The sequence below is a fragment of the Macaca mulatta genome, chromosome 5 (genome assembly GCF_049350105.2).
Source record: "Macaca mulatta isolate MMU2019108-1 chromosome 5, T2T-MMU8v2.0, whole genome shotgun sequence".
Taxonomy (NCBI): Eukaryota; Metazoa; Chordata; class Mammalia; order Primates; family Cercopithecidae; genus Macaca; species Macaca mulatta.
In genome coordinates, this window is record NC_133410.1 from 107,788,962 (window position 1) to 107,816,482 (window position 27,521).

The 27,521-nt window shown below is 44.2% G+C and overlaps 1 protein-coding gene across 3 annotated transcripts in view; it reads right to left on the reverse strand.

Moving 5' to 3' along the window:
- The window catches only part of TSPAN5 (tetraspanin 5), a 181,065-nt gene that overhangs the window by 24,925 nt on the left and 128,619 nt on the right, over positions 1-27,521 (reverse strand). For all 3 annotated transcript variants that reach the window (NM_001194290.2, XM_015138828.3, XM_001104834.5), the window contains exon 2: positions 11,392-11,442. In NM_001194290.2, coding sequence (NP_001181219.1) covers positions 11,392-11,442 — 51 coding nt within the window. The remainder of the gene's footprint in view (positions 1-11,391; positions 11,443-27,521) is intronic.

Genomic DNA, 27,521 nt, shown 5'->3' on the forward strand with positions numbered 1-27,521 from the left:
CTTTCAGGTCTCTATAAAATCCTGCAATCAAGTAGCTGTTGGGGAGGCCAGCGGTACCAAGTTCCATCAGCTGGCACTGCTCACAGGCAGGGAAACCACCATCCCTACCCACTCTGGTGGGAGCGACTGCCCCATCAACACGGAAACAGCCACATGCAAAAGGGCAGCCTTTCAGAAATCACCCCTGCTCTCAGCCATTCCAGATAGTTTCATTTACATTCAGAAGACGGGAGACATACCTAGAAACATTCCTGCCTAGGTGTAAAGTTTAAGCTGAAAGATTTAATAGAGGCTCTGGTATGGACTGAATGTTCATGTCTCCCCCAAATTCATATTTTGATACCCTAAGCCCCAGTATGGTAGTATTTTGAGGTGGGGCCTGTGGGAGGTAATTAGGTTTGGAAGATGTCATGAGGGTGGGACCCCCATGATGGGATTCATGTCTTTATAAGAAAAGGAAGAGGCCGGGCGCAGTGGCTCACGCCTGTAATCTCAGCACTTTGGGAGGCCGAGGCGGGCAGATTATGAGGTCAGGAGTTTGAGACCGGCCTGGACAACACAGTGAAACCCCGTCTCTATTAAAAATACCAAAATTAGCCAGGCATGTGCCTTGTAGTCCCAGCTACTTGGAAGGCTGAGCAGGATAACTGCTTGAACTCAGGAGGCGGAGGTTGCAGTGAGCCGAGATCGCGCCACTGCACTCCAGCTTGGGCGACAGAGACAGACTCCATCTCAAAAAAAAAAAAAAGAAAAGAAAAGAAAAGAAAGAGACCAGGGCCCTCCCTCTCTCACTCCACCATGCCAGTACCCAGCAAAAAGGTGGCTGCAAACGAAGGGCCCTCGCTAGGAACTGAATCTGTCACCACCTTGATCTTGGACGTCCCAGCCTGGCGAACTGTGAGGAAGAAATATTTGTGATTTAGGCCACCCAGTCTATAGTATTTTGTTACAGCAGCCTGAGCTAAAACAGCATCTGATCATGGTGCCCCAAAACTCAAGTGAAGAAAGGTGAAGTCTGGACTAGCGGCAGGTGATCCTCTATTCTAGGACCTCAAAGATACGCGACTCGTTCATTTATTGAGCAAATACTTTCATGAGGATCACCTGTGAGTAGCCAGGTATTATGTTAGTCAAGGGTATTTCTAGCAAAACATACAGCGGCACCCTCAGGAGCTGAGTCTAGAGGGGAGACGGTTAAGAACAGAGTGCACAGAGCAGAGGCACAAGCAGTGGGTGTTATGGGGGTGCATGGGGAGGGACAGAAAGTCCTACCAGCAAGACTGGAGACAAAGTGACAGGATCTGGCCCAGTGGGGCCTCTACATGACAAGTGGTGAGAGGAGATGAAGAGGCTGATTGGGCGAGGCTGGGTTTGCATCTGAAGGCGTTTGGAGCAGAGGAAGCTCCAGGCCATTCTGAACTTAGAAGCCCACTCAGGTGACAGGTGCTGTGGAAGCAGCTGTCAGGCTCTGGGGTGATCCAGGTGAGATCTGCTGAAGGCCCGAACAAAAGCGGCACCAAAAGAGCTATACTGCTTAGCAGTGACTCCAGCCAGGCACTGGGCTACCTGGACTATTTCACCCTCACCAGAAACCAGCCAGGCAGGCACTCTTACCCATGTTAGGAGACAGACACAGAGAGGAACTAACACGCCCAGGTAGCCCAGGTCAGGAAGTGACAGAGCAGGGATCTGAGCCTGGGCCACCTGACCCCAGAGCAGGGTTCACACCACTCCCTGTGATCTACTGCAGGAAGATGGGGTAGCAGCGGGCAGGAGGATTCTTATTTCCAACGTAACATCATACATGTGTTTCCAAAATTTTAAGAAAAATACACAATATGATGTTAGAACATTCTTGCCTCCAATTTCACTGATCACTATCTGAAAACCAAAGTGAGTAGGAGTCAAGACCTCCCCTCCACACCCCACCTCCACCACCACCGGCAAAGGACATCTTTCTTTTGTGTGCCTCGGTGAAATATGGCAGGGACAAAGGGGTCAGAGGAGGACTGAGAGGGGAGGCAAGGTTTCTCTGGAGAAGTAGTTGCTGTGCTGTGACAGCACTGCCGGGGGCCTCGGGGTGGGGTGTGGACAGCCTCTTTCTCACCCTAAACCTCAGGAGGAGTTCCAAGGGCACCTCCCAGGAGCTCTGAAGTAGTTCTCTGCACTTTACCCACACAGCCATTAGGGCCCGACTCTGCCTAGGAAGGGCCTGTGGGCTGCTGCCTCCTGCCCTGGCAACCTACAGAGAGAAGGGCCGGCCGGCTGCTCTGGTATCAGAGGCAGGCGAGGACAGGCACGGGCTGTTCTGGGGGGACTGACCTCGCTCCCAGATGAGTATGTCCCGGAGAGAACACGGGGGCAGCATGGAAGAGGTGGCCTGAGGTCATCCTGGACGCTGTCACATAGGGCTGCCCGCAGGTATGTGAAGAAGTGACCTCAGAGGGCAGAGCTCAGAGGTGCACTGGCTGAGGAAGGTGGCCAGGTACGAGCAGGGCTGCCAGGCGGTCACCTAGAATTGAGACAGCCACCAAGCTCAAGGAAACCACTAGGCACAGGGACTCAGCAGGGGAGCTTCACAAAGACCAGAACATCCTCCTCTTTAACTTCCACCAGGCCCAGAGAGCACAGCCCACCCCAGCTTCTGCCCGGGCAGGCGGTGGGCAGAGGCATCTGGGGAGGGCCAGGGGCCAGTAGGAGGATACAGAGGGCAAGGGCCCATGTTCCCTCCCCTCCTCAGGGGCCAAGGCACATGGGTTCGGCAGGGAGCACATTTTAATGCAAAGTTAGGTTTGGAGTTTTATTATCCAGCCTGTCTAATCACTGGGCCTGGATCTGTGCCTCACAGTGAGAGGAGGACTGTGATATCTGAGAGTGAACAACAAAGTCATTGAAATTTTGACCCAACTAAATTGGCATCCCTGAGAAATACCACTGAATACAGTTTAAAGGGGAATACACAGAGAAACATTAAATTTTCTTCCCATATACTTCATGTGTGTGTGAAACATTACTGATTAGAACACATCAGATCACATAGCTTCCAGGTACTGACCATGAGCTGTTTGGTTTCCAGCTCTTTGTTTTTTTTTGAGACGGAGTCTAGATCTGTCGCCAAGGCTGGAGTGCAGTGGTGCGATCTCGGCTCATTGCAAGCTCCGCCTCCTGGGTTCACACCCTGCCTCAGCCTCCCCAGCAGCTGGGACTACAGGCGTCCACGACCACACCCGGCTGAATTTTTTTTTTTTTTTTTTTTTTTTGAGACGGAGTCTCGCTCTGTAGCCCAGGCTGGAGTGCAGTGGCCGGATCTCAGCTCACTGCAAGCTCCGCCTCCCGGGTTCACGCCATTCTCCGGCCTCAGCCTCCCGAGTAGCTGGGACTACAGGCGCCCGCCACCTTGCCCGGCTAGTTTTTTTGTATTTCTTAGTAGAGACGGGGTTTCACCGTGTTAGCCAGGATGGTCTCGATCTCCTGACCTCGTGATCCGCCCATCTCGGCCTCCCAAAGTGCTGGGATTACAGGCTTGAGCCACCGCGCCCGGCCCGCACCCGGCTGATTTTTTTGTATTTTTAGTAGAGACGGGGTTTCGCCGTGTTAGCCAGGATGGTCTCGATCTCCTGACCTTATGATCCGCCTGCCTCAGTCTCCCAAAGTGCTGGGATTCCAGGCGTGAGCCACCGTGCCTGGCCGGTTTCCAGCTCTTTAGATACAACAGAGAACTTGAGGGAATCACTGGGATAATTGAGGAAGACAATCGCAATCTACTGTCAGTCGATAAAACCAAGTCTTCTAGAAGTATTTTCAGCATCTCAGAAATGTCTCCTTAAATAAGTTTCAATGCTAAGAAATCCATTTTTTTTTCTGCTCAAGTCATCGGAGTAACCATTTTCCTCTATTGCCTCCCTCTGGCTACAGAAACGGGCCTGTACTGCTATGACATTCCTGAATCAATGAATTTCACTGAGTTTTCCTTTCTGGGCAAATAAGCAAAGGCTTTCCAAGATGAGTCTCCTGTATAATTGTGACAGGAAGAACTGGAGGGTTCTGCATTGAGACCTAAAATCAGACAGTGGGCTGGGAAAAACCCTCCAGGAAGAAGAATCATTATCTACAGCAAAGCAAAGCCAAGGAGAAAAGCAATATGGCAGCTAGAGCTCCTCTAATTTCCCATTCTCCCTACTGGGATCAGCAATGGGCACCAGCTCTTTCCTTTCAACCAATCCTAGAGAACCCAGCCTAGGGAGTGCAGTGGAGGATGATGGGGGACTGGCCAGAGGACTGGGAGGGAGAGGGCCAGAATTCCAGTTTAACATCTCTGCGCTTTGGTTTCCCGCCTATGAAACAGAATGTCATTCTCTTAAACTTAACTCGAGGGGATCCAGAAGTCAGGGAAGTGCAAATGCAACTCCTTTATAAAAAGCAGTATTTTTTTCCTGTGTAGCATTTTACAATGTATAAAGCTCTTTTTGCATATTCTCATTGGCTTAGTCACAAACAGTTTCTGGGCATCCATTGTGTAGGAGGCACTGTGCTAGGAACTGAGAATAAAGGGCAAAGACAGGCTCCTGTCCTCAAGGAGTTTCCAGGCCAGATAAGCCAGGAGTAGGTATCTGCTCTGCCTAGTGGGCTAAGTGCTGTATTAGGGAGGCAGGGGCAGAATGGGAACATTCAATTCACACTAAGGATCAGGGAAAGGCGTTTTCCCTCCTCTGAAAAGCTGAGTCCTCCCTTGCCCCAATATCTTTACTTCTAATTGTGAGTGATCACTCTCCCTCTTGCTCCCACTTAAGAACTAAGTAATAAGCATAAGAGTAGGGCAAAATGGAAAAGGAAGGCATCCCTAATTTTTCCATGAAATGAGATAATCGTATATAGATTTCCACTTTTGCAACAGAAGTAATTTTTTTCTTTTCTGATATAGACAATATATGTATTTTGTTTCTAACCCCGTATTATTCTCAAGTCAGACTCTGGAAACCACACGTATTCACCTCCTTTTATTCTGTAAGTATCGCTAATATAGTATGCTTACTGGAGATGTGAGGCAAGTACTGACTTCTATAACTCCATGATAGAGCCAGTGTTTTAAAGAATGCTGTCATTGCTCACTTGCTCATTCATTCTTTCATAAGTAATACCTCTTGAATACTTGCTACGTGCCATCTAACGTTCTAGATACTAGAGTGTAGGGGTAAACAAAAGTCCAGGCAGTAAACTTGTTAGCATCTAAGTGATGAGTCCCATGAGATGGAAAAACACAAGGAAGGGGAAGAAAGGGTTTGGTCAAAGGTGACATTTGAGAAGAAACCAGGAAGTAAAAGACAGCACTGATGTGGTTTTCTGGGGAACAGCATGCCCAGCAGGGGCAAGTGCAAAGGCCCTGGAGTGGCGGGGTATTTTTAGGATGCGGGAGGAATAGTAAGTTGATAAGTAGGACCAGAGGACACAGTGAGGAAGGACACAGTATGAAAGCAAATGTCACACAGGCCATGGGCACCATATATGGCTTTGAGCGAGAAGATAAGCTCACTGGAGGGCTAGAAGCAGAGAAGTAACAGGATCTGTCTTACATTTCCAAAGGATTGCTCCAGCTGCTGCATGGAAACAGCCCTAGGGTGAGGATTGGGGTGCAAGAGCCGAGGCAGGGAGATAATTGGAAGGCTTCTGCACAAATGCAGGCAAGATGTGGTGGCCGCTTAGACCAGGGTATAACAGCGGAGGTGGCAGAAGAAATCAGATTTTCAATGTAGTTTCAAAGACAGTATTTGCTGATGGGCTGAATGTGGTATGAGGAGAAAAGAAAGCAGCGTGTCGGGAATGAGCAAGTAGAAGACTGGAGTTGTTTCTTTACTGCAATTGGGAAGAGCAGGTTGGGAGGGCATGAGAATCAGGTGTGTTGTTTTGAATGCGTTAAGTTTCAGAAGCCCACTAGGCATTTAAGTGTGGATGCTGGGTAGGCTACTGGCTATGCGAGTCTAGAATTCAGATGAGGTTGGAAGCAAAAATATTAATTTGGACGTCATCAGTGACAGATGGCATGTAAAGCTCCAAGTCTAGATGAGATTTCTTAAGATGAGTGAAGGCTCAGACTGAGCCTTGGGCACTCCAAAATTTAGAGGTCAGGGAAATGAGGTGGAACTAGCAAATGCATGTGAGAAGGCACCACCTGCGAGGTATGGAAACCAGGAGAGTGTGATATCCTGGAAGCCAAGTGAGGAAAATGCTTCTAGAATTGAGGAGTGATGCATTATGCCTTAGTCCTTGCTTTGCTGATAAAGGTTCCCAAGTACCTGGATAAGAAAATGATGTGCTTCAGGACCCAGCATGGGTTCAATAAGAAAGTGTTAGGTTCAGTTAAGTGCCTAGGCCAGTTAATCAGTGAAAAAGTGAAAGATACCATCTATCTACAAAGACAAGACACAGAAATATAGTCTGATGTAATGAAAAGTAGATGGATTAGAAACTGCTTGACTGATGACACCCAAGGGCACACATAAGTGAATGAGCGTCAACCCCAAAGGAAATTTCTAGTGACATGTCATTGGGCTCTGTCCTTGGCCTGCTCAGAGGCATATCACTGGCTTTTATCAATGATAACTAAACTTGACTGCAGTCACAACAATCTAGGAGGTTTGTTAAAATAGAGCATCCCAGTGTCTATCCTGGACCTACTGAATCAGAATTTTCCCAGGTGGCATGGTGGGGCAAATGGACAGTCTGCCTTAGCAGAAGGAATAGAGAGAGGAGGTTGATCAAAATGTACAGCTGAAACCAAGCTGGGCGGAATGGGGAAGATGCTAGATGGAGGCTCTGGAGTGATCTCAGCAGGTGGACAGGTGGGCTGAAATATCACTGTGTCATCGTGGCATCCTGCGACTGCCTCTGAAAATCAGCCATAGGTGGGGTGGATGGGGTAACCAGTTGGGTCTGCAACCAACTTGGGATTCTCAGTGAGCTGCAGACACCGTAATCTACAGTGGATCCCAAGCTAGATTGATCAGGGGAGAAAGGATGCAATCCAGCCACACACTCTACAGCCCCTAAAGCTTCCTCTCCATTGTGCAGAAAACACACCAGAGTGGGGCCAGATGAGCACCAACAAAATGGACAAGGGGCTCCAGCCCACATCCTGCAAGGACCACCTAGAGAGAAGCAGATGTTTAGCCTGGAAACTCAGAAGGAACCAGGACTTCACCCTGACATACTTCCCGGGTTAACATGTGGAAAGACTTATTCTGTGGGATCCAACAGGGTAGATCCAGAATCAGTGAGTGAAAACTAGTGGGACATGATTCTAATTTGGTGGAACGAAGGTCTTTCCAACAGGAAGGGCAACCTAAAGAGACGGAAATGGTAAGCACTTTGCTGTGGGAACCATTAAACATATATACACCCCTAAGTAGCATTTATTGCAATGTATTATTTTATGTATATGCACATACCCTTCCTACAACTGGATAAACTCCATGAGGACTGAAACTATGTCACTTCATCCACATTTCCCTAGAATTCAGCACAAGCCCTGCCCATGCTATGTGCTCAATAAATGTTATTTGAATGAATGAGCTGACTATCACTGGATGTTGTCAAGGATGTTGTGGAGGTGATTCATGTCACATAATTATTAATGTTCCTTCCAAACAGCAGATCCTATGATCACTGAACAATTGCACATAAATCGGCTTCCCCTGGAGACAGTCATCCTTTGCATCTTTACAGTTGATTTAAAACTCAGACAAAATGAATTCTTTAAATTATTATGTTTAATGTTGAACTGCAATATTAGCCCTAGGTTTAAAACTCAGACTGATATTAAGTGTGGGGTAATCATTTTTGCTTTCAATGCTTCTGTACTTCACATGAATATGTTGAAAGTCCTATCTGTTAAGAAAATGTGTTTCTTCTAGTGGAAATCTCATCCTTCCAGCTATGATCTGGTTTGGGGATTTACCCTCCAGGCCTCTTATAAGTAAATGTCGCCACATCTGGGTCTGGGGGATGTACTGATTCATGGGCTGGTGGTGTCAGCTCAGCAGGTGCACAGTGTCCACCAGACTGTCTACCAGGCTGGGGTACACCTTGAAAACTCACTCCAGCAGAGGCCTGGCCCAACTCAGAAATTAACCCAAAGGGCTTTGAGAGAGCAGTCACTGCAGTTACCAACGAGATCAACACACTTCACATCCTCCTCAAGAGACCACAAAACAAAACCAATTCACTGGTCCATGGATTGGAGTCTGAAACTCTCCCAAAATTTGAGGCCGCTTTCAAAACTACCTTTGTGTTCTTGCCCCATATTAAGAGTGGACAGCCTATGGTCATGTGTCCAGGGGAGGAAGCCATGTCTCCAGTGGGCATCTGCCTTACAGCAGACACTGTGTTGAGGGAGGTCTCATTTAATCTTCACAACAATCCTATAAGGTGAGAATAGTATACCTATTGCCAAACAAGGAAAGGGCATCTCAGAGAAGTTAACTCAGTTGGCCAACATCACACAGATGAGATGTGTGGGTTCCACACATCTCAAATACTGGAGGAGCCAGTATTTGAACTCAGGTCTGTTTACCCCTGTCTTAGTCGGCTGTATAACACTGATCACAGACTGGGTGACTTAAATAACAAACATCTGCTTCTCATAGTTCTGGATGCTGGGAAGTCCATGATCAAGGTGCTAGCAGATTCGGTGTCTAGTGAGGGCTTTCTTCCTGGTTATGTCCTTGCCTGGCAGACAGAGAAATAATCTCTCTTGTGTCTTCTGTTATCAGAAGGGCATTAATAATCCTATTCATGATGGCTCCACCCTCATGACCTAATTACCTCCCCCCTAAAGCTTCACCTCCAAATATCATCACACTGGGGATGAGGGCCTCAGCAAATTAATTTGGCAGGGTGGGGAGTCACAAACATTCAGTCCATAGCAAAGCCGCAAAGCTGTGCTCTTTTCCCACCTAGCAACCAGAGTGGTCTTAAAACAAAAGTTTTATTAGACTTTTCAAAATGCACTAGTGGCTTCCTCTTGTACCTAGAATATATACAAACTTCTTGCAGGGCTCTGCCCAGTCCGGCCTCTGTCTGGCAACACACCCCACCTCTTCTTGTCCTTGCTCTCTCCCTTCCAGGCCTACTGGCCTTCCTGCTGTTCCCTGGAGTCACCAAAGTCCCTGCCTCAGGGCCACAGCACTTGCTATTCCCTCTTCCTAGAATGTTCTTCCCCCGGTACCATGCAGATCCTTCTTCCTTCATCCAGGTCTCTGCTCCAATGCCACCTCCTCAGAGAGGCTGTTAGCAACTACTTCATCTAAAAGACTCCTTTTCCCACCACTCTCTAACTTGATGTTTCCTGCCCTCACTCACCAGTACCTGGACAAACATACTTGGGCAGTGACTGCTTCTCATTAGTGACCCAATAGAATGCAAGCTCCATGAGACAGGGACTCTGCATCCCTCATTGTATTCCCCACACTCAGGCCCCACATGGCCAGCACTCACCAAACTGGGCTAGTGCATGGCTAACACCGGCTTCACCCTCTGCTGCCTCTATTTGCTCCCTGCTTATGGAGTTCTGCTACACACAGGTGGGTAACCTTGGCCAGGTTAACTTCGGATCTCAAGAGAAATCTTCTATTGGCTGATGGTGGCCCTTACAAAAAAGGAACTGCTATTTCATCCCTCCCTAAAGACCACAACATCCCCTTGCTCTGATATTTGTATGACACTGCCAGTTTTAGAAGTTTGTGATTTTATCAGAGAAGAGGCATTTGAGGCAACTGATGAAACAAAAAGATAATTATATTTCATAAAGAGAAAATTTAAAAAACTTCAAAATTACCAACTGCTGTTTATTGCTAGAACAGACAATTAGTTCATTTAATGCCTTCCAGCATTTTTTCAAAGCAGATAGAAATGGACTCTTATTGAAGGAGTTATAAAAAGCTATGTTATCTGGCATCTAACCAACTTCCCAGATTCCACAAATTTCCAAGCTCACAATAGGCTTGAGGCAAAAGGTAACCATAATCCAAGACAAGACCAACCGTTATTCAATGTAAAAGTTTCTAGAGATGAAATTATCTCGGTTTTGGGAGCTTATTTTGTCTCATCTCATACGTAATTACTGCCCTGCCTCAAAACTCCAGGTAGCCCCAGTTACTCTTGTTGCTAAGAAGTGGTTCATTTTCCATAAAACATTTTACATTCTGTAGAAGAATTCTGTACATAAATACAGCATGGTTCATTTGCAAAACTCAGGATTTGCTTTGAGTTTTGTTTTATGTGGTCTGTCCGAACATTATTTCAGTTGTGGAAATGCCTACTGGCCTCTGAGGGGCTTTTGTTCACTGGACCTTCCCAGTTTTTCTCTCCTTTCTTAATGCACTTACCACTTCAAAGGAACTCTCAGCTTCAGACCAGGGTCAGACTAGAGGGTGAAATACCTATGGGATCAAAGAATGGTCTTCTGGGAAAATTTAAGCTAAATTTTAGTTTATGGCAACTTTTAACCAGTCTATCCATCCCCTTGCCCTTAGGGTAGGAGATAATAAAGCTTTTGTGTATAGCCAGATACAAGGATAGATAAAATGCTGCAGGTGATTTCATTTGCAAAGAAGGAAGGAAAAAGGGGAGGGCGGTTTATATTCATTGCTGAATTCCAGTGGTGGCCTCAGTAGGGGAAGCTGTAGAGAAAAATCGAAGGTGCGATGGGAAGAGAGGTATGGACACAGGCGATGTCTGCATGAGTGTATTTCTTAGAGCAGAAACTGCCCAGAACACTGTATCTTCACTGTCACGTAGATTACTCTGTATTTCCAGATTTCTCTTTTATTATACTGTATTTTATCATAAACTGTATATTTCTTAATACTTGCCACCAGCAGCCATTATTTACATTAGCGATGAGTGTATCTGATACTCAAACATGAAGTTATATCCCACTTCCTTCAATCCACATGCTAATAGTTTATCATGTAACATACTAAAAAAATCGTTTTTTATGGCTTGAGTTATCTTCCAAAGGGTTAAAGAGAAAAAGCAGAAGAGAAAAAAAGGCTATAGGTGGTTTAGTGATATTTATAATCATTACTGGAATTCTTGTGCCTGAGTGAGAAAATATCCCATAGGAACATCGATCTTTGGCTAACTGATCAAATTCCAAGGTACATTCTCTGTTGAGCACTTGTATTGTTACTTCAGTAATTATTTTGATGCAGTCATCAATTTAGGCACAATTCCTAAAGTGTCTTTGAGAATATGACATTAATCTTCCACCAACACTTTTTCTCGTTAAAGAGCCATGTTTATACTCTGTGGCTGTCAAAGAGAAACGGGGATAATACATAATATGGTGTGCAGCCTCTAACAACCACAATGTGTGCATTTTCATATTCAACTTACTTTTTCATTCCATGCCCACAGTCCAATTCCAAGAAACGTTATTCCCAAAAACTGAAAAAGAAAGAAAGCAGTGTAAATACAAGGGAAAATGGCGCTAATATAAAGAAGAAATTTTTCAATCAATTCTTTTGTCGCTTTACCTGGCTGGGAAATAGCTTTTCCTAAAGTGTGGGCACTCATCTTTACCAGGAAAATAAATACCATAATCCCTCTGCTTAAAATTTTTACAGCACTAGGGCTGGAGACACACAGTTGGTTAGAAGTCATTCAGATTATGAAGAATAATAATTAGGTAGAATCCTGAATACAATGAAATTATCAATAACATTTAATATGCTGCCTTTTAGGGTAGGGGAGGAAACAGATTCCCCATGGATCTGAGGCCTGCGGTCACTGGAAAACGGATAAGCAGAGGCATGAACTTAGAAGAGGTGGCATGTTCTCTTCAGCACTGAGCCATTACAAACGGGTCAGGTCAGGGAGGGGCATGCAGAGCCTCAGATGTCCCTCTTTGATCATGCCTTCAAAAGGTAACAAGAATCTTATCAATGTAACGCAAAGAAAATTCCTAAGTTCTGTTTTCAGAAACTTCGATTGTGTAAAATTTTAGTTCAGAGGACCTCCCACCACCCTTCTTGGTTTCAACTCAGTTCCACAACTTCATATATACACAGAGTATACAACACATGGGACTGAGCTACACATTCAGCCCCAAGGCAGAGGCACATCTCATACATACCCACACCTCTCACCATTCTGTCAATTAGCTGTGTTGAGGACTGGGGGGATGCCAGGAGAGGAACAGGTGATAACCAGGAGGACTTTCCATTTTACTGTTTTTCTTTTTCTTTTTCTTTTGAGATGGGGTTTTACTCTGTCGCACAGGCTGGAGAGCAGTGGCTCGATCACAGTTCACTGCAGCCTCAACTACCCAGGCTTAAGCGATCCTCCTGCCTCAGCCTTCCAAGTAGCTGGGACCATAGGTGCAAGCCACCATGCCTGGCTAATTTTTTAATTATTTGTAGAGACAAGGTCTCACTATATTGCCCAGGCTAGTCTCACACTCCTGGGCTCAAGCAATCCTCCCGCCTCGGCCTCGTAAAGCGCTGGGATTATAGGTGTGAGCCACCACTCCCGGCCTAGGGCTTTCCATTTTAATTAATTCTCACTGTATTCCATCTGCTATAAGATACACATATTTTCCCCACATTTGAACACATCTGAAATTGGGATGTATCTTAAAATCCATGGTATCTCATAATTTGTTTTCTCCCCCTTGATATAGAAAACAATGGAGTGTTTTGTAACTGGGGTGACACAGACTTGATGACACATTGTACAGGGCTGTCCACCCACTAAAAATTCAATGATCAGGACTCTGTGTAATTGGCCATGAGTAAAGATATGCTTCATGTTTATTATCAATAGCAACTCTCAATTTCCTTTCTGAACACTGAAAAGAGACAAGAAGTTTCAGTCTGATGGCAGCACACTGTTTATTTTACTAATATCTTGATTAAGTTAATGTGGAGAAAGTGGTCCACTGAGAGGGGTATGCAAGAAAAACATGAGCGAGAGGGGTTATTTTTTACAGTTCCAGGGAAATCTGAGACCTGCCCACTGGGCGAGGGTTTCATGGTTCTCAGCAGGGAGTTCCTGATACTTTGTAAGCAATGACTAATAAATCCAAATGGGACTTGGACAGATGGCAGAGCAGAAAGAAAAGGGGACTGACAAAAGACAACCAGCTACTCCGAAAACATAGTGGTGTTTTCAAAAGCAGACCTTCCCAAAGCTCTGGACACTCATCTGACATTGAAGCAAGGCAACACACAATACAATCTGAGCCCTATACAGAAAAGCATGTCCTTGATTTGGCAAGAACTGAGGACCCCTTTCTTCCTACCCCTTGCTCTTATAGCGGACTCTTTGGAAAGTGTTCAGAAAAATTTCTCGTTTCACTATCCCAACAGAAAAATCATGCTCAGCCCTGGTCGGAGTGCTATTTCATTTTACATTTCAGATCCAAAACAAGTGAATCCCCAAATGACTCAAAGGTTCTTAGGGCTCTGTAGTACAAAAATAAAACAATTCAGCATGTTCTTCTCATATTTATAGGTGCCAGGCAAAAGAGAACGACCACTGACAAGTGAGTGTCCAGGCTCCCATGAGACCTAGGAAGCACAGAAGCACAGAGTTAAGGCTTTGACTTCCACACACTGACATCAAACACAACCCAGTGAAATGGCTGACTTTCCAATGCTGAAGCTCCTCATGGATAAATGTTTGGTTATTTTCCCTGATGCAGTATTCACTGTCCCTCCCACTGCTGATGGGGTGGACACGTTCCTGCCGAAGACCTGTGCCTGATCGCTAAGAACTGTTTTTATTACTTTCCAGGCATTGCGCTTAGTGCTTTGTGTGCAATGTCTCTGTTAAGCGTCACAACAGTTTTACTCTGAAATAGGCGCTATTATTATCCCCTTTTTAGGAAAGAGGAAAATGAGGCTTAGAGAGTTTAAATAACTTGCTCAGAGGCACATAGCTTCTAAGTAGAGGAGCAGAGACTTGAACGAGAGAAATACATATTCTTACCAGTCCTGATAAATTCCCCTTTGCCCCCATGATATAAAAAGTTGAGGCATTCAGGCTGGAATTACATGGTACATGATCAGCATATCATATATTCCTCCCCCAGCAAGCAAAGGGGTGTGGAAAAGGTAAAGAGAGACAACAATCTTGCCTTCACATAAGCATTGGCTGTGGAACTTCTGTTCCCTACTTTGGTGTCAGCAATGGAGTTAAGCAGAAGAACAGAGAAATTCAATGGTGGGTCCACATTCTCCTTTTTAAATAAAGTTTTCCTCTCTCCTCTTGGCACTTTGAGACAACTTTTTTCATTCACGAGCCATATAAATAGCTTGGAAACCAATGGTTTTCCATAAAGAGGAGAGAGAAAAAAAGTAGGGGATTTAAAGAAGACTCACAATTTCCTTTACAATCTTGCTCCTGTATTTCCTGCTTTCACTGTGACTTTCCAAACAAGGGTTTAAGAACTGGGAAAGAACACAATTTGAAGTGAAGGAAAATACTCAATACCTAAGCAAGCAAGTGGTGCAAGCCTGGGCCTCAACTTGATACATACCTTCAGTGCTACATCACTAGCAAATGTCCTCCCAATTACTCTCAGACCATATGTTTTGTTTTAAAATCAAGTTGTTCCAGTTCCAAATAATTAAACAGAGAAGAGCCAAAAACAGAGACAGGCACGCAATACTTGAGGCACATTCAGTTTCCCTTCCCACCTCCCAAAGAAAAGACGACCATAAACCACCAAACTGACCTCATTCTGAAACCCAGGGAGGCCCACTTGCAGGAAATAGCTGAGAACTCTTAAAGTCAACCCCTTACTCTTTTGAAATAGAAAAAAATGTATCTGAGGCATCTTATCTGAGGTATCTTCCCACATGGCAATATACGCAAATGTGCAGTACAAATGTTTGTCAACCCAAATTTTGATGTTTTAAAATAAATAACAATAATCTTGCCAGCATTTGTTGAATGCTAAGTATGGCTAAACTACAGCCACGTGTTGCTTAATAAAGGGAATATGTTCTGAGAAATGTGTAGTCATGCAAACATCATAGTGTACTTACACAAGCCTAGATGGTATAGCCTACTACGCACCTAGGTTATATGGTATAGCCTATTGTTCCTAGGCTACAAACCTATACTGCATGTCACTGTACTGAATAGGGTAGGCAACTGTAATACAATGGTAAGTATCTGGCATCCAAACATATCTAAACATAGAAAAGGCATAGTAAAAACACAGTATAAAAATCTTATGGGACCACCACTGTACATGCAGTTGGTTGTTAACTGAAACATCATTACGTGGCACATGACTATTGTTTCAAACTGAGCTGTGCCGTTAAGTGTAAAGTGCAGGCTGAATTTTGAAAACTTAATATGAATAAAAAGAATGTAAAATATCTCACTAATATTTATTATTGATTTCATGTTGACGTGATAACATTTTGGATATTCTGGGTCAAATAAGATACATTAAAATTAATTTCATTTCACCTTTTAAAGATAGCTATGGAAAACAAACTACATAAGTGGTTTGCATTATATTTTTATAGAATAATGTTGGTACAAAGTATCCCACAACAATATCCCAGGCACTAGATATTGTTTTAATCCCCATTTTATAGATAAGGAAACTGAGACTTAGAACTTTTAAGGTCAGGTGCGGTGGTTCATGCCTGTAATCCCAGCACTTTGGGAGGCCAAGGTGGGCAGATCACCACATCAAGAGATCAAGACCATCCTGGCCAACGTGGTGAAACCCTGTCTCTACTAAAAATACAAAAATTAGCTGGACGTGTTGGTGCACGCCTGTAGTCCCAGCTACTTGGGAGGCTGAGGCAGGAGAATCACTTGAACCTGGGAGGCGGAGGTTGCAGTGAGCCGAGATCGCGCCACTGCACTACAGCCTAGTGACAGAGTGAGACTCCATCTCAAACAAAAAAGAAAAAAAAAAAGAATTTTAAGTATTTCTCCCAAGATCATAAAGGTGCCTGAGCTACATTGCTCAGAAAATCTCAATCCTTAGCCCAAGATCAAAACTATTATACTTTCCTAATATGCATAGAATGTTTGTCCATAGAGCAAGCTCAGGGATGGAGAACTATAATGAAACTCATGCCCTAAGACTCTAAATTACTCTTTTAATTTCTAGGCATCAAAGGTATGTTTTTCCCACCTGGGAGTGAGAACGGCCCTCGAGCAGGCTGACAGCGGAAGGAGAGGCAGCAGAGTTGACCCTTGGGAACAGCTGGAGAGGAAAATGGCCCCAGGGTGTGATGAGGGTGATTAGTTAATTCTGGAGGGACACATCTGCCCCACTTTTCTCTGAGTTCTACAAGAGGAAGATCCTTTCCTCCCTATCTGGTGGTTTTCATCCTTGCTGAACCTCCAACATTTTGAAATTAGTACAGTGCCTTATTCTAACTGGTATAAAAATGGATACTTCAAGAAGCCATTCATCCATTCATTTATAATCTGCAACAAATATTCTTCAGTTCCTATTTTGTGCTAGACACTACTTTTCTCTTGGGATAAATGAAGGTAAGAAAACAGAAACAGTTCCTGCCTACAATGAGCGTACAGTCCAGTAAGAGAGAGAGAGACAGCCATCAAATAAAGAGTAAAATGTAAAATCATTCCTGATGGTGCTACAAAGGAGAAACAAATAAGGCCAAAGAAACTATAACAGGGGGATTTGACCCGGAAGGGCATCTGAAGTTTTCCCTGAGTGAGAAATGCGCACAGGGAGTCCAAAGGATGAGAAGGAGTTAATGAGCAAAGAAAGGAGGAAGAGTGTTTCAGGCAGAGAATGTACAAAGTCCCAGTGGAGAGAAAAGCATGACAAGTAAACAGGTCTAAAAGGCAATTGGTATGGCTGGTGCACAGAGAATGGGGGAAGTGGGGAAGGTACAGCAGGTTTGCAATTAGAGACACGAGCATGGATCAGCCCATGCAGGCCTTGTAGCCCACCTTAAGGAATCCAGTCATTCCCCTACAAGTGCCAGGAAGCCATTTAAAGGCCAGCTATGTGTGGTGAGCAGGGGTGGATTAGGCAGGCAGGTCTTTGCAGATCTGGGCTTTGGAAAAATGAGGACCTGGGCTGCAGAAAAGATTAGAGTCTGAGTGGATCTACAGGGACCAAAAGGAGGTGACTTTGGTAATACAGGCAAGATCTGATCATGTCCCGGGCTGAAACATGATGAAATGGATGGAATTGAGAGCTACTGAGAAGTAAAACTGACATTTTCAGTGGGGGTGGGAGAAAGGGGAAGGAAAAGGAGGTGTTAAGGATAATGCCTACATTTCTGGCATCTTCTACAGAGACTATGGCTCTTCAAAATTCCGAAGACTTACATCCTCTCTGACAGAAGTTATTCTCAGGTGCCAATTTCATAACTAGCTTGATCTAGTGGCACTTCTGAAGGGCAGTTTTCTTCTCTGGGTATTTTGGCTGCTATCTGAATTCTCTCTGAAATAAATTTCAGTTTGTATACTTTTTAAAAATAAAGTATTTTAAAATCTACATATAATTCCAACACCCCTGCTTTTATTCATAAAAAGTTTATATACATATATAGTATACATCAAGCTCCCAGACAATTCTTAAATTGACACTTTAAATCCTCTTTGCTTAAAAATACAGCAATTACATCGATGGCATCTGCCCAGGATCCTGTGAACAGACTCAAAATAACAGCACACAAGGTAAATATGATAGAGGAAAATAAAGATCAAGTTAATCTTCTCACCTAAATTGGAGTCGCAAAAATATCATCCTAAATAACAATGAATGGAAAAAAACCCAACATTCTGATGAAGTCTTTAAGAAAGTTTTAATCTCTGCCTGAATAAACAGGAGAAATGCATTTAAAAATTTGGCACGAAAAGGAGGAAAGGGGGGAAGTACCATTAGGAAAGATGTATTTTCCTGAAACTGCAGCACCTGTACTATTATATATTTTCTGACACTTTAGTCTGAACAACACTCCAGTTTTAGCAGGGGTCCACACAAATGTGCTAAATACTTATAATAACAAAATAAGTGTCTTTATAGAGGAGGGACTTGTTTCAGGAATAAAAAACCTCTGGGCACAATTCTGGACATGTCAAAGGAGTAACTGTGGGCTGGTGGAAAATTCAATATGCAGAAAGTCAATCCCAGTTTTCCCACTGGGTCTCCATGTCCCAGTTTGTGCATTCAAACTGTCCGGAGTCCTCATGGTAAGATGGCGTGACTGATAAAGCTCAAACTGTAAACAGGACATGTCCCATCCGGGCCAGGGTCACCATCTCTCACGTCACTTAGTCCTGATGGCCTCCTTTCAGTGTGGCCCGAGTGCACCCTGCCTGCTGAACCCTGACTCCAGTGCTTCGTAGTTTCATGATCTTGGGGAAGGGTCTTCGTTCATTTGGCAAATATTTATTGATCATCTACCACGAGCAAGGAGGTCATCTAGGGGCTTTGGACAAACTGGGAAACAAAACAAAGTGACTGGTCTTCTGGGGTAGACATTCTAGTTGAAGTGCGCTGGAAGAGAAAGGCAATATAAAGAAACATAAGTGAGTAGATGCAGGGAATTTTTAAAAATGGGAAGTGCTGTGGAAAGAGATCAGTGTCAGAGGCTTGTCATGTGGCAGAAGACAGAGGAGACACTACAATACGAAAGTAGAGAAAACAAGGGAGGTCTTCACTAAGAAAGTGACATATAAGCAAAAACACAAAAGACGTGAAGGAGTGAACGGTGGGTGTCGGGGGAACAGCATTACAGGGAAAGTCTGGAGGCGCAGCCACAACAGAGGATGATAGGAACCAGGCTGGGTCGGGCTTTGCAGCTGTGGTGAGGACTCTGGTTTCACCTGAGACAATCAATCACTGGAGGGTTTCTTGAATTCCTAGAGCTCTGGTGTCCTTACCTGTCACATGGAGATAAGAAGGGCACCTCAGAACTGCACAAAGCAATTGTGTGTGTTGATGTGACCATGTAAGCACTGAGTGCTTGGCACAGTATTTTCATTAACATCAGTTCCTGCCTCTTTCCTGACACGTTTCTCAACCTGCCCCTCCATCCCTGCCATCTACAACTGGTCAATATGAAATGCAGCTTCACATCCTGCCTCCTCCAAGTACAAGAAAATATACTAGTTCACAGTGATCAGAGACTCTCTCTCTCTCTCTCCCTCTCCTGAACTTCGGTATCACTCGCTGCATGTGCTCTTATTTGACATTTACACATACACACACCCAAACACAGAGGATTATGAAAGAGTGATGTGACCTGGGATCAGATAACAGGGATCAGTGATGCGGCCTGTGCTAACCAGAGAGCATGTGCTCATAGGAAGTGGCAGCATCTGGCCTCCCATTCATCCTCTCCTCAATTTCAGCTTGAGGGTCCTTCCAGGAAAAATGTATACAGTATCCCATGCGTTTAAAAGAAACTAACACACTCTAGTCAGATATTCATATGGTACTTAATTTTACATCTTTTCTATTTCTTTTCTTAGCAACCTAGTTCATGAATTCTGGGTGACTAGTCTTAGAACTTTTAAATCCACTAATTTTGATTAATTTAATTTCCGCATTAAAGAAGTTTCTCTCCATCAGGGCTTTTAGATGCATCTTTCTTCTCCCTAACCTTATTGCTCCTGGTTTTTGCATGATATCCTATGTGAATGGGTTTGGTTTCATTGTACCTATTTTTTACAGAATCCTTTCAGAAGAATGTGGGATACAAATAACAACCAATATTAATCGAGTTAGCTCCTCCATCCACATCCCCCTTTATGAAAACTGGCCCTGCCCCATCGGGGGCTCCCGTAGGCATATTTGTGGAGGATGAGCCTTCTCCCACTCTCTGGACAGATGAGTCATTAGGGTCAGACACATGACTCAGGAAAAGCTGTTCCAATGAATACCAGGCTGGGCCAGAGTCTCCCTTTTCCCAAGCATCTGGTATTGGATAAAGTGATTTTTGTCAACCTTCCTCATGCTAGAATAGACTGGGGGATATTATGTAGACATAGACAGTAGAAAAGAGACCCAAAGAAGCTTATGTTCCTGACTGCTTCCGGATTCTTATCCTGGGACCTGTGGCTGCACTCCTTGTGCTGGGTTCCATACAATCCCCTGGGCTCCTATTTTAAGTAAGTGCCTCTCATCTTAGCTAAAGCTACTTTGGGGGCTTTCTGTTACATGCAGCCAAAAGTATACTGCCATGGTTTGGACATGGTTTGTCTGCCCTCACCAAAATGCACATTGAAATTTGATCCCCAATGTGGTGGCGTCAGAAGGTGGGGCTTAGCGGGAGGTGTTTGGGTCATGGGGGCAGAGCTCTCATGAATGGCTTGCAGTTATTCTAGAGGTAACTGAACACTTGTATTTACAGTAGTGAGTTCTCGCTCTCCTGAGACTGGATTAGTTCTCTCGGAATGAATTATTTCCCAGAAGAGTTGGCTGGCATTAAGTGAGATTCCTTCTCCTGTTTGATCCCTCTTTGCACGTGTCTGTCTCCCCTTTGTGCATCTCTGGCATGTTATGATGCAGCACGGAAGCCCTCGCCAGAAACCAGGGCCATGCGTTTGAACTTCCCAGCCTGCAGAACCGTGAGCTAAGTCTCTTCTTTATAAATCACCCAGTCTCAGGTATTCTATTGTAGCAACACCACAAAACAGATTAAGACTGGTCCTAAGACATAAATAAGAGACCAGATTAATTGCTTTCATGCTTTAATCCTGTGACAGGCTTACAGTGAACTACAAGACATGCAAAACAGGCATGAGACTGATGGTGCTCAGAGACTAATCGTGCTCTGGCAGAGGGAAATTTCTTTCCAAATAACTGAATGGAGATACCAGTTGTTCTGAACTACTGGACAAGACGTTGTTACTTGCTGTGTGAGAAATATATAATTCAGCCACACATCCACCTGCAGGAAAGAGCTGCCCGCTGCTTGCTTGTTGAATTATGGAAACAGAACGACATGGCTAAAATCCAATGGTTCTTGAAAAACACCACACAGCAGAGCCTGGGAAAGGGGTGAGGCAGGGGAGGAGGTCTCTTTGGAGGTATCCAAGCATTTTTGGAACTGTGTTCTCTGTTTTCCCAGAGGATGAAAGGGCTCTTTGCCTTTGAACTTGCACTACACCAGAAGAAGGCCGGGGCACCCCTTGAAGAAGTGTCTACAATCCAGGGACAGTCTTGTTTGGAAACTCCTTTGTTAGGGTTTGGAGCTTGACATTTTGGCAGGAACTAGTCATCTGAGATGGGGAGGGGAGAAAAGGGAGGGCTGTGCAAGCAATCAAACTGATACTCTTCTTGGAAATTACCCAGGCAATGCAGGCACGTAAAAGGGAAAGTGAGGGATGAGACATCCTCTTTTGGATGGAAACATGGAGGCTGCAAGTTTATAGCCCACTAATCTTTGCTTGTCTCAGTAAAAGAACGGCTTGCACTATTCCATCTGTAACTCCCTGATTAGATAAATCCAAGGCTGAAAAACATACCAGAGAAACGTTCTGAAGGCTGAGAAGGACTGAGGAATTACTCAAGCACTTCAAATCAGAGGCATGAGAAGTAAGTTATCTATAGACAAACATCAGCCTTTGTAGGAATAAACTGCTGTTTGCATTAGAGAGTTGAGCTATAAGCTCTCTCTAATGGCAGCCTCTAATGTTTAATACTGTCAGATGCACACTGTTTTTATGTTGAAACATCTTGACTTTTTTTTTTTTTTAACTTTTCCGAGGCTCAAGTGATCCTCCCCCCTTAGCTTCCCAAAGTGTTGAGATTACAGGCATGAGCCACACCACGCTCAGCCTATCTTGACATTTAAAAACAAGGTATGATAAAGGTGGACACAAATAAAATCCAAAATGGAATTATTTTTTTAAGGTAAAAGCAGGATTATATCATTCCATTTATTTAATGAATATCTGCAGTATATACCAGCCACCATGCTAGGTGCCAGGGATAGAAGGGTGAAGAAGAAAATAGATATCTTTTCTTAAAGAGCTAATGTTCTGGTGGGAGTGGGTGGGAGATACATAAATGACAACTCAATTACAGAAGTGGAGCATTCCTAGAGATGCACACGGGTTGCCACAGAAACTACGAGATCACTGCAGGGGTCAGAGGAAGCTTCCTAGGAAGTGACACTTGAACTGTATTTTAAAGAGAAGGCGATAGAAAGACTATCTCCTGTAGAGGCAACAGCTTATCCAAAAGGATCAAAGCCTGGAACAGCATGTCCCTTCAGGAACCAGCATGTGGTTCCAGGGCTGGAGCAGAGAGAGCCAGACAAGGCACTAGGCAGGCTATGGTCCCCACACCAGTGGTAGCACCAGGGAACTTGTCAGAAATGCAAATTCTGAGGCAGCTCCAGACCTACTGCATCAGAAACTCTGGGGGCGGAGCCCAGCAAGTTCTGTCTTATTAACAAGCCCTGCAGGTAATTGTGACATGTGGTAAAGTTTGAGAACCTCTGGGCTAGAAGGGCTAAGTGGGGGCCTGATCAGCATGGCTGTATGTGTTATGGGTACCAAGGGACCAGCAAGCCATGGGAAGCCAACCAAGGATTTTAAGCAAAATAGTTATCAGATTTGCATTTCAGAAACATCATTCCAGCACAGTACAAAGAATGAATTGAAGAGAGATGAGACTGCAGGTAGCAAGACAAATTGGGAGGCTACTAATTTGGTGAGAATGACACCAGCTGAAAAAGGAAGAGGCAGCCGCAGCAAGATGGAAACAGCAGATGAAAAGGCGGAGACTCTATGGACTCAGTGGCAGGAAGCAGCAGGGTGCAAGGTTAAAACGATGGGCCTTTAGGTCCAGGTGCAATGGCTCAGCCTGTAGTCCCAGCACTTTGGGAGGCCAATGTGGGAGGATTGCTTGAGTCCAGGAGTTTGAGACCAGCCTGGGCAACACAGTGAAAATAAAAAATAAATATAAAAATAAAATTTAAAAAATCAGCCAGGCGTGGTGGTATGTGTCTGTGGTCACAGCTACTCGGGAAGCTGAGGTGGGAGGATTGCTTGAGCCCAGGAGTTCAAGGTTACACTGAGGTATGATCACGTCACTGCATTCTAGCCTGAGTGAGACGGTGAGTCTGTTAGAAAGGAAAGGAAAGGAAAAGCAAGAGAAAAGGAAAGGAAAAAAATGAATGGATGAAGGGGAATGTCCTGGGAGGTGAAGAAAAGAGTGCAGTCTAAGAAAACGTCCTAGTTTTTAGCTTAAACAACTTGGTAGGCTTTTGGTGTCACTTACAAAGTTAGGAATACTAGAAGTGGAGAATATTTTGAGAGAAATTTCAGTTTTAGGCATTATTACCAAGACAGATGTCAGACACTGATGTGGAAAGATTCTGACTCTTGCACAAGGAAATTTGGGGGATGGACAGCAGTTGGCTTCAGAGTCAAACTTAGCTTAGCATTCAGGTTCCACCACTTACTGGCTCTGTGACCTTAGACAAGTAATTTAACTTGTCAGTCCTCTATTTCTTCCTCTACAAAACACAGAGATAAGTGGAATCTATGTCGTGGGGTCATTGTGAAGACTAAATGAGATAATGCATGTGCTGAAAGTGTGTGGCACATGAAAAGGTGCCTGGCACATGCCTGGCTCAATAAATAACTGATTGTGGTTATCACTAAGGCCACGTACAGTCTGGAGGAAAGAGAATCAAGGCATTGTCTTAGAGAGCATGAAGATTTATGTGGCAGTGCACAGAGGGGACCCAAAGGGGAGATTCAGAAGAATTAGATAAAAGAGCAGCAGGAAACCAAGAAAGAGGTGACACCAAAGCCCACAGAGCAATTATGCATTAAGGAGAGAAAGGGGCCAGCTCTACTAAGCAAAGGGGTGGCAACAGTGGAGACTGTGTTCCATTAAGTGGACATTAAAATATAGAGCAACAAGAAAGCATTTAGAAAAGTAACTTCTCTCAATTCAAATGAGTCCATCATGACCACCAGACACTGTGCATGATGTGTCTGGGTAAGATGAGTTGGGAGGCATGGAAACTGCCAAGAAGGAACTCAGGACTGGCCTGGGGGCACTTCTGTAATATCTAGAAATATCCTTTACCTTATGTAGGAGACAAAAAGGAGGCAGAGTTACACAATGTGTTCCAACGACCATCAGATGGGGAGTCAGGAGCCCCCAGGTGTAGTGGCGAGCTGCAGAGTAACTGTGTGTGACCTTGGTCAAGTCACTGAATGATAGTCTGTCTCCTCAAGTGTAAATGGGTAATAACTCCCGCTGCAATGTCACAAGACTGTGATTGTCAAACACAGGGAAGACATCTGGAAAAGAATATGTTGCATAGATACAGGATAAATTAAAATACCACCTTTTACCCATCAGTTAAAATAACAGAGATACAATGCTGCAGTTATGGCTGTGTCATCTGGCACCTGCACTGCCTTTAGAAGGCAGCGCAGATCAGCCATTCATGGAATCGGTACTTATCTGGTGCCTATTTCCAGAACAGTTCGTGTGGGGAGACAATTCTCACATCTACACTTTTTTGGGGGGTGGGGGGAGAATTGAGTCTCGCTCTGTTGCCTAGGCTGGAGGGCAGTGGTGCAATCTCGGCTCATTGCAACCTCCATCTCCCTGGTTCAAGCGATTCTCCTGCCTCAGCCTCCTGAGTAGCTGGGATTACAGGTGTGCACCACCACGTCTGGCTAATTTTTGTATTTTTAGTAGAGACGGGGTTTCACCATGTTGGTCAGGCTGGTCTCGAACTCCTAACCTCGTGATCCACCTGCCTCAGCCTCCCAAAGCGCTGAGATTACAGGTGTGAGCCACCTTATCAGCAAGGCACTGACTGACATTACAAGTGAGTCCTTCATTACTATCTTTTCAAGAAAAATTGAACAGCAGATAGCCTTGAAAGATACAGTATTTCTTTACAGAGCAAGGGTCAGGGAGGCTTACTGCCCATTATAAAAGATCGGAGTTCCCTAAGTTCAGGGTTCCTCTCCTAGAATACAACTCACTATGTATCACCTGGCCCTCTCTGCACCACCCTGTAAGAATTAGGGCTCAGGGAAAGTGTACAAAAATATTGATCCTCTGGTTCCTGGCATTGCTGTGATGAATAAAGTCCTATGTCTCTGCCCCAGCAGTGTGATGCCTTCTGCCGGGACTTGTGACACTGTGGCAGGATAACTTGTTTGCCGGCATGCAGGGTGAAATCTCAGACCCTTCACAGTCCTTGACACTCAGTGTTATTGTACCACAGGAGAGTCTGTGTCTTAGATTGTTCTCCAACTCCCTGGCTTGCTTCGGTTTGCCCTGTGGGATGTCAGCGCCATCAGAGCTGAGGGGGCTGCTGAGATATTAATAGCTATGTTTAAAACACTTACCACAAATGCTCTCTCTCTGTCTACATATCTGTGTGTGTTTTTGAATTTTATTTTGTTTTTGTGGGTTCTGGTTTTTTTGTTTGTTTGTTTCACTGATGAAATCTTTCTTTTCTAAGAAATATAGGACATTTATACATTTACAGAGGGGAAAAGTGACCATTTTTAAACAGATGTCTGTGCTACAGCCAATGTATCATTCTTTCACTTTAAAGTATCCTAATTTAACTGTCAATATTAAAAGTTCCTAAGAAATAACTGCATGTTGCAGGTACATTTTAGTAAACATCTTGCCTTTGAAATAATTTAAATGCCAGGAGAATGTAACTTCAAAGCTTCAGACATTGTACAGAATGAGCTGAATGGTGTTTTCTACACTTACAGGCTCCCGTGGCCTACGTGCCCCACCTCCCACATGAGGCAAATCCACTACAGAAAACTAGACTGAGAGCACACTGGCTTCTTGTCAGAATTCGGAAAGCTTCTTTAAAAGGAAACCTGATTGAGAACATTAGCAACAAAGTCATCCAAGAAGTCATCTGTGAGAACCTCAAGTGCACGCTGAAACAGGAACTGAATTTTCTCCTGGTGGGCCTTTTGAAATAAATGCTCCATCCTGACCTTCTTCATAGCTATCACAGTGGTTATACCTCTGATCAAATCAACATTTACAAAAAGAATGATGACAGGTGCCTTCACTTCAAGCTCTGTTTTCATATTTCCATACTCTTGTTTAACATTCCCTTAATAGTTTCACTGAACTGATGTCATCTTTCTGATGCTTTATAAATTCAATCAAAACCTAAAACATCTTGAGAGATGAATGCAGGATGCGTGGGACACAATCAAGAGATCCCAATCCATTGATTATCATGTGAAAGAAGGCACAGAGGCAATTAGTCCTTTGTTGTGGATGACAAATAACCTCCACATAAAATGTTCTATCCACTGAGGCATCTTTGATCCGTCTTACTGGCTCAGTGACTCACAAAGGAGGAAGGAGGGGGGATGTCTGAAAACAAAAGGGCAGCCTGATGGCACCATTTAGTTATTTATTCTGTATGTTCAGCTCAGTTTTTCCTCTTTCCAACTTTTCATGACACTATAAAAAGAAATGGAATGGATTCCTTTCAACCAAGAACATCAGCACTGCATACTAAGAAGTAAAGTACTGGCTTAACGCAGAGCCCACAGAAGCCACCGAATATCAACCTCTCTCCTTAGTTAGGTATTTTTCACAAGGAAAATGGGTTTTGACAAATCATTCCTTTATATGTTCTTTTATATAAGACTTTATTGCACAGACTCTTGGAAATTAATTTACATATAAGACAAACTATTCACAGCTTCAGGAGAGAAGGCTGGGTTCTCAACAAGCACTGCCTTGGAAACTATCCATGTGTATGCACTCTGGAATTTTCCTTTTCTGTTAGAATTGTTTAGAAGAGTCTCTTGATGAACAACAGCATGAGGGATGTGAATAAGCTTCCCTTATTTCCTCTGGTTTAAAGACATCCATAATTTTTTGTTCTCTGAATAAACGTGGCATGACATTAAAGTGATTTGAAGATATAAAAGGATGTGCTAGAGATCAACAAGCTTCTAAAATGATTTGTTAATTCAGATGAACATTAAAAAATCAACATGGAAATAAAAATTATGTCTTTTTTTTCTGAGACGGAGTCTCCGTCTGTGGCCCAGGCTGGAGTACAGAGGCGTGAGCTCGGCTCACTGCAATCTCTGCCTCCCAGGTTCAAGCGATTCTTTTACCTCAGCCTCTTGAGTAGTTGGGATTGCAGGTGTGCACCACCACCCCTGGTTAATTTTTGTATTTTTTAGTAGAGACAAGGTTTCACCATGTTTGCCAGGCTGGTCTTGAACTCCTGGCCTCAAGGGATCCACCTGCCTCGGTCTCCCAAAGTGCTGGGATTACAGGCATAAGCCACCTCACCCAGCCTTTATCTTTAAAAATTAAGAGGACTGCTGATTTCCTGAAGTTAAAACAGAAAGTACAAAGGGATCATACAAAGTATAAATAGTGACACAGCCAAATGAGCCTGACCTCTGATGACAAACCTTGGTTCAAATCTGGGCCCCAGCATTTAATGGATGTGGCCTGGGCAAGTTGACACCCTCAATTTTCTCACCCATAAATACAGACTATTGCC